The sequence below is a fragment of the Anas acuta genome, chromosome 8, assembly GCF_963932015.1.
Source record: "Anas acuta chromosome 8, bAnaAcu1.1, whole genome shotgun sequence".
NCBI lineage: Eukaryota > Metazoa > Chordata > Aves > Anseriformes > Anatidae > Anas > Anas acuta.
The window spans coordinates 29840616-29855905 of record NC_088986.1 but is presented as its reverse complement, the minus strand read 5'-3'; the positions used below and the strand labels follow the sequence as shown (position 1 = coordinate 29855905).

General features: G+C 35.8%; 1 protein-coding gene across 2 annotated transcripts in view; it reads right to left on the bottom strand.

Annotated features, from left to right (window-relative positions):
* The window catches only part of DPYD (dihydropyrimidine dehydrogenase), a 355462-nt gene that overhangs the window by 237655 nt on the left and 102517 nt on the right, over positions 1–15290 (bottom strand). For both annotated transcript variants that reach the window (XM_068690107.1, XM_068690108.1), the window contains 2 exons: positions 14614–14701; positions 3133–3294 (listed from right to left, as the gene is read on the bottom strand). In XM_068690107.1, coding sequence (XP_068546208.1) covers positions 3133–3294; positions 14614–14701 — 250 coding nt within the window. The remainder of the gene's footprint in view (positions 1–3132; positions 3295–14613; positions 14702–15290) is intronic.

The window sequence follows — 15290 nt, the reverse complement described above, 5'->3', positions numbered from 1 at the left end:
TGTATGATCCTCAGACTAATTCCAAGTAAAAAAAAAAATAATCTAAAATTGGCATTATGCACAATGGAGTTTTCAGTAAATAAGCCCCTGTGGGACAAACTATTACACGGTGCATGAGAATTACCATGCAGCTCTCATTAACAGTGCCACATGTTGCACACCTAAACCACACAATTTGCTAAGTTACTCTTATAGGTTAAGCAGTGAACATGCTTTGTTCACACTATATGGGCCAAGCCCTGTATTAGCAATAGTAACACATGATTTTCTTCAGTATTTCAATCTATATTTTTATATTAATTGTTATTCGGAAACACTCATACTATTGGGCTCCTTCAATTATACATACATATATATATATACATAGTAAAAATTTACTGAATGAAAGGTAAAAAATATTAATTAGAAAAGTGACTGCCTACTATTGCTAATTATGTGTACTACAAAACATTCAAATTCTTTTTAAAATGGCAGTAATTCTAAAGGTTGTTAACAAACAACCTTTCAGCAAACATTTTAGAATACCATAAAAATAGCGAGGAGAATAAAATTTACCATAAAGTTATTTGTGTTAGAGTGCTAAATAGAACCGTATAGTAATTTTATTTTGTTAGAACTGTTGACACTAATATATCACTTTAAACAAACTTGGAGCATTATGAGAAAAGCCATCCTGAGCTATTCATCCTTTCTGCAGTTTTCATATCAATCATTGTGCTAGCACTGAGCTTTTTAATAGATTTCTAAAGATTTTTGAAGAAAAATGGCAGATATTTAGTATTATCTATCAAGCCGTAATTCCTCTCTATTAATCATAGCATTAGGGCTAAAAGGAGACACAAATCAAGTTTTAACACATATCACTTGCATTTGGTTCCTCGACAGTAATATTTCACTATTATATTTATCATCTACTTGACAACTGTTTAATCTTTTTTTTCTTTTAATAAGTCTTCTGCCTTGCAACAAATATTAATTTTTTACATATATGGAATAAAAGCCATTAGAAGAAGAGATGATAAAATCACCTCTTGACTGATTTAAAAACAAAAAACAAGCAAAAAAAAAAAAAAAACTTAATATATAGGTAGAACAAACACAGTTCAGTGTCTGCAGCCTCATTCCTGCAAATGAGAGCTTTGGTTCAAACTGCACTGATCCATACTTTTGTATGTTCAAACCTCTAGCAAACTGAAGTGGACAGCTACTTAAATGATAGGGGATAGAGAATGTTCAGCAGCAGCTAACAACAACAACAAAAAAGTTTAACAGGTGCTCCAGAAGCTTTTAACGTCTCCTGGTGAGAAGAAAGATGTACAAACAGATAGAGAGACCTGCAGCAGGTAGCAATATTTGCTCATCGAATCACGGCCCACAGCCACTGAGAAGGGGGTGTGAAGTCTACAAATGACAGCAGAGGAAAAAATTGGCCTTACAGACATATCATCTGTTACTTCCAGATTGATTCGCATTTCTATTTTGGTCTGTCCTACAAAGACATTTTCTCAGGCTTTGTAAAGGTGACTGGAATTTCATCATATGCTTGTAAATATGATCAGCCAAATGGCTCAAGATACAGAAAAGGGACACGCTCAAGATACACAAAACGGACATATTAGTCATGGACTGTATATGTCATCTTCACCCATGTATATGCTTTTTTTTTTTTTTTCATAGTCACTTGTACAAACTTCCTCACTTGTACAGACCAAAACATACTTCAGACAGATCAGAAGAGGTGCCAGATGAAGTCATATACTTAGTACAACTTCTAAATGCCCTCAAAGGAAGTTAAATGAGCTACAGCCTCCACCTTCTTCAGATGTAAATCAGATGTAAATGTCAAACATTAAATCTATACAGAAGTACATGTGCATCTCAACAGAAACCCTTGAGAAAACTTCCTAACATCAAATGATCTTGTTTGCTTCAGTGGCTAAAATACACACATGCCTTTATGAACTAATAAAACAACACACAAACGCAGGTGTGCATCTACAGCTACTTAGATGAACATAGATGAGCATAGACATTTATTTCAGGCCAATCTGAACCTGTTTATTTACTTGGTTTTGGCAAAAAAAGGACAGCAAAATGTCTTAAATAATCTGAAACTTTTCCTTTGCCCTCAAAGAATATACAAATCCACACTAATCCTGCAGCTTCTCATATTTTAATTTTAAATTACTAAAATGTGTCCAAATTTCCATTTCTGAGAATTAAATGAAGACAGTACTTGGACATGTACATTTCTTATTATTATGGATCCTCAGACTTGCAATGTTTATATTTGAAAATACTAAATTTGGGGTAAAAATTGGATTGATTCGTCCTCTCTGTGACTTTTCAAAAGTATGCATTAAATTTTGTACAAAGCTTTTCACATAACAAAAATGCAAAAGAGCTACAGTGTATTGTGCTCAGAAATAAGTTAACTTCAAATAATAAAACAGACTCCTTGCTACATTAAAAAAAAAAAAAAAAAAAAGGCTTTCAAAAAGGAAAGACATCAAAGCAACTTATCCATAAACAACAATTAAAACTAAATGAAAGTTTTAACTGAGGAAATGAGAAAGCCAAGTATTTCTGGATAATAAATACTACCTAAACTTCCAGCTGCTATCAGAGAACAGTTCTTCTTTGACCTTGAGACCTAGAATTCTTAGAATTCTTGCAGAGTGTGTGGCTTCACAGAGAACAGGGTTCATCATAGCCAAAGAACAAGTTAAACTCTGCTGTAAGAGCTGCCCTGTGCCCAGAAGAGCTCAGCAGCTCCTTAATGTGCACTTACGGAGGGAGGTACACTTAATCTTTTTCCCTATGTGGCCGACTTCAGCAACATCTGCATTTTAACATGGCTTATATAAATCTTTAACTTTAAACAAATTGACTCAACTACTAGTGTTTCTAAAGAGTTGTCTTGTTCACAAATAATGTTACGTTCCTATGTGTCCATTGCAAAATCATTTCTAAATTTCTGAATGTGCTGTAAGAAAAAGGATAATTATTTTAACTTCCTATGACTTTATTTTATTAGTACAACTTTAAAAAAAATCATTAAGAAAAGCATCCGCCTATATAATACTTGTTGGTACATAAAAAGCATTTTAGGCATTTATGAGTTCTACCTACCTCAGTAGCAAACTGTTGCAATCCACCAATATTAATTGGTCCCTCCTCAGTGGCATACAAATTGCAGCCACCAACACAAAGATCTGATGTTGGACACACCATTCCACAAGTCAGGCCAAGTGGATTGTCGGAAAAAATCATTTTGGCAGCTCCATAATAGTTCTGAAGAAAAGAAAGAGGGGGGAAAAAGATAGTCACATAACAAGAAAATTAAAATTCAATAGGAAATACAAAACATGTTGTAGCTGCCTAGTAGAATACTATATACATATAATGAATAACGCTGACATCATTTAAATATTACATAGAATTATTTCAAATGCACCGGAAAGAATGTCAACAGAATTGTTGATTATGCAAAGGTAACACTTTTCAGTTTGCAAAATGGTTATAAACATCTTCAGTCTTACGCAGTTGTAGGATTTTCAGTGGTTTAACAAATCTATGCTAGAAAACTACTGTGCCTGCATTATGTACTTGTAAATACTTCCTCCATTTCTAGATCAATTAGGCAGTAGGTGAGTTGTAACCTTTGTTGGAGATCTGACCAGACACTTCTAGTTAGATTATCAGTTCTTTATGACACAGAGAATTAAAAGTTTATTCTACACATTTGTGCACACCATCTCTGCAGATATGTTTGTCCTTCACACCATGTCAGCAGTGTCAATTGTCCCAGACCTGTGATGAGAACAGGTCTCCTACGTAACTACCCGTAGATTTGAACAACTGAATTTTTTGAGCTCTGTCTCCTCGTACACAGACTGACCAGGGCAAACATTTTCCTTCTTCCCTAAGGAGCAAAACAGGGAAGTGATTAAAGAATTTATTTAAAATTTACAACTTAACAGATTCTCAATATTTAGTGTACAGCTTCAGAAAAGGAAAAAATTCCTAATATATATTAGAACTAGCAAGATTTGTTTCCATACTAAAAAGGTAAGGAGTGGACATTCTCCACCTCCTAGTGCCTAATATAGTCAGTAAACCCTTGATTATTTTAGACTGGGCAATTCTCTAAAGAGGGAACATCAGAGGAAATGCCAGGTGTGAAGTGAAGTTTCATTTAGAGGCTTAGAACTACTGATGATGACAGTTCTGCATTCACATTATGAAAATTAATGAATGCAATGAAATTTCATTACATTCATGAAATTTTAGTGTAATTAAAGCAAACCTTTCACATTCTGTATTTTCTTCTGTATGGTCAATATAGAAGCTTGCTTAATTATAAGCTATAGTTCCTTATCTTACCACTCCTCTCACCCCCTTCTAAAAGCCTCAACAAGGAAAGTTCATGGAAGAGATGTTAATGCTGGAGTTTCCTTTATGGGCCACTGCAGTTCAGAAGATTACAATACCGTACCAGCTGAGGTTCCACAAAAGTTTATATGGTGAGAAATTAATACTGGGATCTCATTCCAGCTTTTTTCAAACTAGTAATAACTGAGGAATTAAAGATCACTTATGTGTCCTTCTTCCATCCACCTCTTCCACACTCCAATCATCATCAGTAACATGAAACTGGTTTAAAATTTTTATCATTCTATCCCAGGACAGATGGCTAAGAACAATGAGAAGGTGTAGACTTCAAAGGATATGAATTACTCAGTCACAGCAGACCCTACCTAATGCCTGAGACTTCTTTTCTGCCAAGCAGGCTAATGTATACAAGTGTTTGTTTAAAGTTAACACAATCCCACACTGAGCAAAAATCCAGTTATGAATAAAAAGAGACTTGTCAAGATCTGACAATATAACAAACAGTGTGTAACAACTTTGGTTTGGGAAGTTCAAATTCACCAAAAGGCATATTGAAAGACTATGTGTAAAATTCTTCAAGTTAAAACAGACGCTAGACACTGCTAGAGATTCCCTAAATAATGCTAACATTTAAGAAATGTATTTGTAGACACAATGGGACCTTTTACTTACAGGTGCCAGTCTACTGCACAACATGAACCCCTGTCCAGCACCTGAAAACATGAAACAGCTACCTAGATGTATTTTCATAGGATTTTCTTAGACATTATTAAAATCCCTTAAAATTCTAGTCCTAGCTGAACAAGCAATCCCTTTACACAACTGTTCTGGGAGAATTCCTTTCAACCATTTTGCCTGTAATATGCATGGACATTATCATGCCCATTTCTCATTTATTCTGATGTAAAGGAGCATTAGTTAAATGTACATTCCAGGTATTAGCAAAAACTTTTCGCTCTGCCAGATGAATGTTACTCTTTTGATATATCAGAGATTGTTAGGGATGTTAAAAACAGCCAGTAAAAACATTATAAGCTCAATTCAGAAGCCAAAGCACAGAAGTCTATTTATATTGGAGATTTTCCTGACACACAACCATGCAGATGGCAGAGGTGACAGTGTCAGTACTGGAAACCCATGTCTTCCTGAAGCAGCACTCAAAGGCCAGCATAAATATCCTAAAGCATCTTAACTCACAATAGATGTCTGGTGCCCAGGCAATTACATCTAGCCCTTTAGCCCCCCCAAAAAAAAACACTATAAAGAGATAATTATAAACTAGTAGTGAGGATTTTCCTCACTAACTCATAGACAAAATGTTTTTGAAATAATTTTTGTTCAGTTTTATATTTCCCAAAGTATGAGAGTTTCCCTTCCTGTGTTGTCCAGGATTTTTATTTTTGTTATCTTCAGCTCTGGTTCAATGGAAACAATTACAATAACATGCATTTGCATTTAAGTAACTTCATTACAGATTTCCTACATTTTCAGGGTTTGTAATTAAAATCTCTATATAAATCTAGTTATTAGGCCTAAAAAACAAATCTGTTAAGCTATTCCTTATTAAAATTAATTTTATTAAGTATCTGTAAAGTACATAAAGCCCTTGCACTTGAGCTGCGCCACTACAGGCAGTGTCAACACAGCTGAAATATTTCACTTGCAAACTCAAACCAAAATTTGAGCACAGATATATGAAGACTGTCACTAAAGCCATGTTACAGCACATAATCAAGGCTGCAGCAAGGTAGAGAAAGAGGAGATAGTATGTTAGAGTAGCACCTGACCAGATAAGATTGGACCAGGCTCACTGTGGGTATATGACTGAGATCACAGCTTACTGATAGGATATAGAGGGAAGCCCATCTCAAGACATCATTTGGTAAGAAGGCTGGGACCAATGTCCTAATGGAGGCAATGCCAAGTGCTGATGGACTCTTCATCTGGGGCAACATGAGTGTATTAAGGCAAGATCCTTATCTGGGAATTTATGAGGAGCTGCTGTCATGATCATGATCTGCTGATGCTACCAATTCTAGTGGTAGCGCCTGAACACAAGATGTTTAGGTACTCTTACTTCTTCAAAAGAGAGTACTGAAAGACATATAGTACGTACTACCATGTTAAATATTAAGACATTGGATGAAGTGTATCAAAGAGCATCTCTCTCCTAGTCTTAACATCCAAAAAGTTTTAATGGTAAACTAATTAAAAGGTTGTCACACCTGAAGTGCAGTATTCCACAAACTTACACTTTCAGAAGAGCTGTAGTTCCCTAGCTCTCCTCTTCCATACCCTGCCCCAGCTTCCACCTTTCAGAACACAAGCATAAGCACTGTTCCCATTGCCACTGATACTGCTTACTGCCAGTGAAGGGATATGGCCACATTCTGCTATCATCACTTTGTACTTAAGTTCAAGAGCAAGCCCATCTGCAACCTTCCAGATACCCAGGGCAAAGACCAGCACAGATACAGGGCCATGGGCAAGACTTCAGGAGCCCAGCTCCGAGTCGCTTCATCTCTTTGTCCTTCCATTTAATCTATTAATTTATTCTGCTTTCACTGTGCTGATTAATTATCTAAAATATCAAACATTAGTAAAAAAAAAAAAAAATGTTTTCCAATATTTTACCAAAAAAACTGTCAGGAAAATATAGTTTAGAAAGTTACACTAAGTGGTGTTATATAGACTGTGTTAGACCACTGCAAACCATGAGTTACTATGGTAATAAATAAACATTTGCAGTACATGTACAGTAACTTAAATGCTTTGTTATATGAACACTTTCTTACATAACATCCTCTTTTTCCAGCTGAAAACTTTTATTACTGATCAATTACCAGTGACATTAAAGGCAGAATATTTAATAGAATATTCACATTCCTGAAAAAAAATATTATGGATAATTTTTATTTCACAAAACCAGGGTGTAGTAGGCTACACACAACAGATATGAGACACAGACATGCCAAATTGGTAACTGCACATCGCATGCAGTACAGAAGATCAGACCAGAGCTAAAGGGAGGTAGACTTCATTAAAATCACTAAGTTACCACAGCGCATGAAATGATGCAAACTATCTTGGATGCAAACAGTTTGGAGTGTTTTTTTTAGATGCTAAAATAATAAGATGTCTCAGTTGGCTAGTTTCTTACAGACGTCACAGAGGAAACAAGTCTAAAACTAGAATGTTTCTGAATTTTTTAATGAGATAAATGTCTGCTTGTGCTTTTGTTCATAGAATCTTTTTTCCTGTGCACTTCCGCAGAAATAAATTAATCTAACTGGATAGGATGTTTTGTGGCTTCCTACATCAAAATGTCAATAAATACTACATTGCTAACACAGGGAACAAAAACAAGCCTTAAACAGACATCAATAATCTGTGGAAACCAGGCAGAGGAGAATCTCCACATGTATCATTTGGAAGCATTATATAATTTGCATGTAAATTAGACTGTTTTTTACTTGGAAAAAAAAAAAAAAAAAAAAAAAAACACTATTAAAACTCTGAGGATCAATACTGACAAACCAGAAGAAATTGCATTTACTATCAGGAAAGGCATACAGCATCTTTTCTTTCATTCAATTTAAGAGCTTTTTATATAAATTCCTTATGCATTGGGGTGTTTTGATATGGCAGTTTTCTCAAAAAAATATATTCATTATTGTGCTTTGTGTAATAAAAATGAAAACATTGACTTCATCAGGATTATGAGATGTAGTGAATACATTAAAAGAAAAGAAGAAAAAATAGTAATTTCCTCTTCCTCTGGGTGAAGCTTAAAAAAAGAGAGACATACCAAAAAATACAGGAAAATATCACCTCCCTCTATCCATGCTCCTGTTCTGTGATGGCTTTCAAATTTGCTCAAGCTGCATTGGATTAAAATATTTTCCCATACCGAAGAACCACTATTTAAAGTACATTGTTATATAAGTAGCATTTTTTACATTGACACACACCAGTTAAAATATAACAAGAAACACCTCCAGTCTGTCAGGCCCCCACCAAAATATCTTCCGAAGAAGAATGAACAAAACATAACAACTTACCAAATCATACATATTCTATATTATAATGCTGATGATTTTTAATCAATCCAGAAATCTTTCACATCATTTGACTTATGTCATCATAACAGGACTGTAATTTCACACAGTGTCACTATCTTTTTATGAAAAAGAACGGAAGAAATATCTTGTACTGTCATTTTGTCCTTTGTAGTCTAGAATGTGAGAGATTCCTTAATTGACATAGTGTCATCGCAAAAGTCTATTCTACATAATTACACTATGGCAACTGAAACCAGCTGTCAGCCATTCCATTACACTAAGTACAAACAGACATCTCAAGAAAAGTCACTGCTTCAAGTACATCAATTTAACACCATTACTACTTTTTCTTTTAAATGTTTTTTTTTGTATTTAGTGACCTGAAATATACAAAGATTAACACAGAAAGCTGAGTAAAACAGCAATTTCAAAAGCCTGAGGCCTCAAAGTAGTACTTAAAGATTAATTGTGATGCATATCTGTATATAATTATTACCAATCATCTAGCAGCTTTTGGACTTCTACAGTCTTTCACTGTATTAACAGTATCCCATTTACAGTATTCTGCATATGAACTCATGATTTTCTACGTTCTTTCCAACAGCATAGAGATGTCCTTTTTGAATTTACTCCAAGTTCCTCTGGCACAGAAAAAAACATCATTCTGTTTCTCTCACCTGTCACAGTCCTTTGCCTCTCACCACCCTTTCTCTCTTGCAATCTTTTCTTCATTTCATCTTCCCTTAATAATCCCACTGCTTTTTGTCTTTTGCCTTCCTTTGTCTACCCACTTTTCCTTCTTTCTTATTTCCAGTATATTGCCACATACATTTTTTCCTTTAATCCTTCAATCTCCCAAACTTCAGCTTCACCTTTACCCCTTTGGTATCCTTTTATACCCTCTAGCTCCTTCCCTCTCCCATTTCTCCCTTGAAAACCCTTATTTCCTCCGGTTTTATTTTAATCTAAGCATTTCTCTAAAACTTACTCATGCGTTTCACACCTATCCTATACTTTTCTGGCATTCAGCTCTTACTCTACCATTTCCCTACCAGCATGGTCCAAACAGTCCTACAGTCCTATACAGAAGGCAGTGTGGCTTTTTATTTATATACATATATATGTATATATACACACACACACACATATATATTAATGTTTACCAGAAGGCTTACACCCACCTATGAGATCTATTAGAAAATGGTGAACCTGTCAGCTCAGACCAGGTATGGGAGAAGATGGTCAAACTGAACAAGGAGAAAACTGTAGGATCAGTCACAGAGGACTGCAGTGCAGTTTTGAGTACTGATATCACAAAAGATATTTCTGCATCCCCAGTTCTTCATTAGTAACTCAGGCTATAAAGGATGAGTCACTCACTTGTTATGCCTGTGCCACGTAACACAACTTATCCCTATGCCTTGCCTTAACTGCACCATTGGCTGTTTTTCACTGTGACTACTCAACCATGAAGGTGTCCAGTAACAAAACATCCAAGATTGTCTTACTACACAGTACAAAGGCAGAGTACATGAGCAGCTGTTGCTCTTCAGTGAGCAGCTTCTTCTAGCACAGACTTCTGCTTAACAGGAGGAAAGCTGGACAGGCAGCAAGCATTTCAGCTGAGAGCTACAGGATTCCCTGCTGATGTAATACTTGATTGTACCAGCCCTAAAGGATGACAAGTGTTGGAGCTCCATTTTACCAAACTCTATTTCACTTCTTGCTTTGACATACCAACACAAGGAAAGGATGACACAAAATCCCTAAGATCTCTCCTGGGACTATTTCAGAGGAGAGAATGAAGCAAGGGAGAACCATTCTCCTGCAGCATCTAAATGTGATTTGTTTTTTTCCTTTTTTTTTTTTTTTTTTGTTGTTATTTTAAAGGAAGAGATGATGAAGATGGCTCTTGTCTATTATAAAACAAAGAATACACACTTTGCAATGTGAAGGTTGTACATAAAGAGAGAACAGATGGAAGTTTGAACACTGGGCATCTTCTGACGTTTAAAAACAGTTACATGTGCATGGGGAATTTGAAGTCTGGTCTCCAAGAGATGCAACTGCAAGCAGTCGTATGAACTGAGAAACTGTCACTGGGAAGACACAATGGACTAGATTGTACCTTTAGAAAGTGGAGTTGTAATCCAGTTTGTATGGAAAAGGAGAACAGAAGTTGTGGCCTAAAGTCTACTGAGTCACAGTGGCCTAATACAATGCAGCATAAGTGACATCCTTTTTCTCAAAGAGGCTCAAGGCTCATTGAGCCTGGCAATTCAATTACCCTCTCAACCCAGAAACAACCCCTCCTTCCCTCTCCCTCTTCTACTCTTGAGCTGAGGTCTAATGGCAGAGCAGCAAAGAACAGCTACATTGTACATGGCCTCTAAATATCTAAAAAGCCTCAGGCTTCAGAGAACAAGAATCCCTGACCTTTTATGATTGCTATAGCAGTTTTCCAACAAACCCAACTACATACAATAGAGCTCTTAAATATCTGACAAAGTAATTCATTTCCAGTACATTGCTGTCTAAATACTCCATATTAATAATGAATAATGTTTAAATAAATACCTGAATAGCATACTGCTTACTGCTTAGACATAGATGAGGAATTTATTGAACAGAATCTCCTTTAAACAGCTAGAAGGGTAACCTACTGCAGGGAGCTTCTTGAGAGAATAATGAAGCAAGATTCAGAAGTGGGAGAAGAACTTCAAATAAGCCCAGAAACTCTACTTGGATTTCCAGGACTTAATTAAGTACCTGAATATTCTGCACCGCAACTTTTTATTTTGTCTAGAAGCTAACAGATGTATTTATAAACTATTGGATTAAAAAAGAAAATGTATTTACAAGGTGAAAACAACAAAAAGATGTATCATTTTGAAAAGCATTTTCAAAGGCATTAACAAAACTTTGACAGTGTGAAGCACACTTACAACAATAGTGCAAAAATATTCAGCAAGTGTATTGCTGAATGATATCTGGATAATAATTTTAATACAATTTTAGAAAAAGTACAGTGAACAGCTATGGAACATAGTGAGAAATTACTTGCTGGTTCCATTAAAAACTTCCCAAATTATAAGCTTGAAGTTTCAGTGTGGTTTTCAAAAATGCACTGTTCTCGACTTCTGTCTGCTCTAAAAGCAGATGGTGCAAGTACCTCAAACACCACAACAGTAGAATGAAAGAGAGGAGAGGACACTGCAGTACCCACCACACCAACGCCCCCAGGGCCAGGACTTCAAGTGAACCATTTCGACTTTCCCTATCTCCCTCTCAACTTCCACCATAATTTTTCCACTAACTTTGTAGAAAGCACAAGTTTCAAAGTGCAATATTTAAAAAGGAAAAAAAAAATATTAAACATATATACCTAGAAAAACATCCTATTAATAAAGGAAAATGTAAGAATGTAGTGTTACTCTTCCTGAACAGAATCTGTTATAGAAAATTTCTATCAAATGCATTGGAAGTAAATTCGACAAAAGAAAAACTCAGCCTAGAAGAATGCATCCATCAAGACAAGGTTGGGTTTCCTTTAAGCTTACTTCCCTGCTTGGTACATGAATTACAGGCGGTACAGCCATTGATGTGGAAGCCATAAACAAACAGGATTTCCCAGCCTTGTTGCTCAGCCCATGACCTCACCTATTTGCTAAGTATATTTTATTTTATTTTATTTTATTTTTAAGTCAGAATTCTCTGTCTCAGATAAATGCTCCCATAACTATGCAATATTGGATTTCTCTTTCCTTTTAGGGTAAGGAGAGAAAGCAAAGGGTCAGCCTGCATGTAAACTTCTACTTGAAACTGAATTTCATAGATGCAGTGCTGATTAGAGGCACGCAAGTTCCCATCCAATTATCATGGCTAACAGAAACTGACTATCTGACTTTTTAATACTTCCTGTGTGTGAAAGTGTCCTTCATTCTATGCAATTACCAGGCATCAACATGAGGCAAAAGCAGTTACCAAAATCACAGTATGCATTTTTATAAAAACTACAGTTTCGTACTGGATATAGAAGCTACTACTAGGGATAGGATCCAAAAAGAAAGGCGGTAAGTACATTTCAGTAATCTGAGACACAGGTTTTCCCCCTACAGAATCATAAGTCTCCTAATAGAATAGCAGTATACTGCAATTCTTTTCTAAAGCAGGATTTTCTGATAAAACATCAACTGATCAGGTCACTTGTTCAGGGCAAATGCAGAGTCTTACCTAGCATCTGCAGCTTCCAAGATGCTTTAAAAGAGTTATCAAACAGCCCAAACACTACAGGGTTGACCTGCCTCACTGACCATCAGACAGGTAAAATCTGGCCCTATTAAAACCTTGCAGAGTGCGCCCATTGGTGTCAGCAGGGCAAAGACTTCACATCTATAAGGCAGATTCCTGTTATTATTCCAGTACACCTTTGCCAAAATATAACTCTCAAAGCTCTGCAGTCATCCCACCTTGACTTCCTCTCCTCTGTAATGGATTCACAGAATTCAGAATGAATCAGCTGTTAAAATGACTGACCCTTTCTGCCAAGTCACAAAAGGGCATTATATTTCTGAGGCTGTGAGAATTTAAAAGACCCACCAAATTTATCATTTCAAGATGCTGCTGGTGTCAGTTCTTCAGACATTTTCTGTTGTAATTTTCAGTTTGCCTTCTTATTCTTTACTCCCAGTTTCCATACTAAGGCCCCTTTTATTTCCTCACTAATGCATCACCCTATCCTATCCTAGGCAGTAACACAACTAACCCTTAATCAAGAAAGGGCACCCTGGTAAAATACTTTCATAAAATTTGCTTTGCTCTTCCTAGAACTACAACGTGATCACAGGATGAGACTAATAGCTTTGCTACTGTCTTGTACCTTCTCTGTTCAGTTCATCTCCTTCATAATGCCTGGCAGAGAAAATAACAAGCAATATACTCCATGCTATACTACAGTCGCAAGCAGATGCCTACATTCATAAATACAAATGCTACACTGACAAGGTACAGATAATATAAGAAAACTGTCTATATGCAGATGCTGGGCATAATGCCAATTCCCACATCAACACACAGTTGTATTATAATTGATACATGTATCTTAATATCTCCTCTTATCCTAATGTTTCTTGTTAAGGTGCAAAATTTACCAGTGTCTTCTCTCCAGAGTACAGAGCCCAGTACAAGCAAGGTGGCTGTTGGCTCATGCACGGTAGCACTGCTGTTGCCCACTTCTCTCCATCTCTACCTGCTTGGGCCCTTTCAGTTGCATCCAACAGCAAGATGGGCTGGAGCAAAACATGCAGCCAGAAAATCTTTGTATCACCTCCTGTGGTTCATGAGTTTAGTTGGGTTCATACAGATAAACAAATCACACTGCTGCAAATGATTCCACAGGTGGGAAATAAGTTTTTGAGACCGCAAGGGGCAATAATATCCAGTCATCTTTAGACTATCCCAGATAGCCTAATGAATCTTGTCATATTAACTTTGCAGTCATTTTTGTTTATTCCTATTTCTTACTGTTAAAAGTAGTACGTAGACCACAAATGAAAATAAAGTTTTTAAGCTTTCATTATTATTACAGTAAAATAGCCTATTAAGAAAAGAAAAGATACTATACCTCCAAAAAAGAAGGCTCAATTTGTTCCTGTAATAATTTACTGCTAGTCTAAGTGACAGTCCACATTTGCATTAGGCAGAGCCTCTTACTATAAAGTACAACAGTGAGAAAACATTCCTTGAGATGACCACTTTCATCTCAAATTTCTGCCAAAAGCAAATTTTAATTATAATCACTTGTTAAACAACAACAACAATATTTAATGAAAGAAAAGTTTTGTAACTCTAATACCTCAGGTAGCAGCAAAGTTAAATCACTGCATTGTAATGCTCATTTTTTAATACCATTATGCATGAAAACCATCAAAAACAAAAACTTTTTAGCAATAGTTACACAAAGAAGTAGATTTGCAATATATGCTATCTGTTCTAGCACAGAACAGCATTAAAAATAATTAAAAATTAGGTTACTTGAATTTTAAAGTATCTGTTGTAAACATTTTACAAAGACAAGCCTTGTAATGCAATCACATTAACAGAACTACAAGCAATCACTGCTATTTGCTTCCATGTACTACGGCAAGTCTGATTTTACCTTGTTTGCAATACTTGTGATGAATGACTTGATGTCCAGATTAGTTGGACAACTCTTCTGACAGGGGGCATCTGCACACTTCAAACATCTACAGGAATAAAAGAAAATGTGTCACAGAGACATAGAATACAAATGCTGCCAATAGCATAATGTTTTCAAGTGAGTGTGGTTGAAGATAAGTCACAAGTGAATAATACACAGCATTTTAATAAAATTTCTATTGAAAAACTCAAGTGCTACATGATCATTATCAAATTAAGTTGAATAAACATTAAATTCTGTTGACTCCACTTTACAAAGTGAAGTGAGTAGGTTGCAGTTACAAATGTGGACTACGCACACAAAGTATTAGGAAACAATGTCCAATTACGCTTTTTTTTTTTCTCCTTGTATCCAAGATTGCTAAACTTCTGACCATTTAATTTTCCCATCTGAAAAACACCATTGCTGTGAATGAGAGTTTATTAATGAAATTCTTCAAGTTTTACTGTGGATTACATTCTAGACGTTGGACAATCAGATGTATTAAATCAACTATTTCCACAGAGGAAGGAACTAGTTTGTACTGTATGTGCCAAAGAACAAGAACGGCTGGTAAATTTTCAAATCCCTTGTCTATGAGTTTCCTAAAATATGTCTGTGACCTTTGAAAACACTTCAATATTCCTAAGCATACT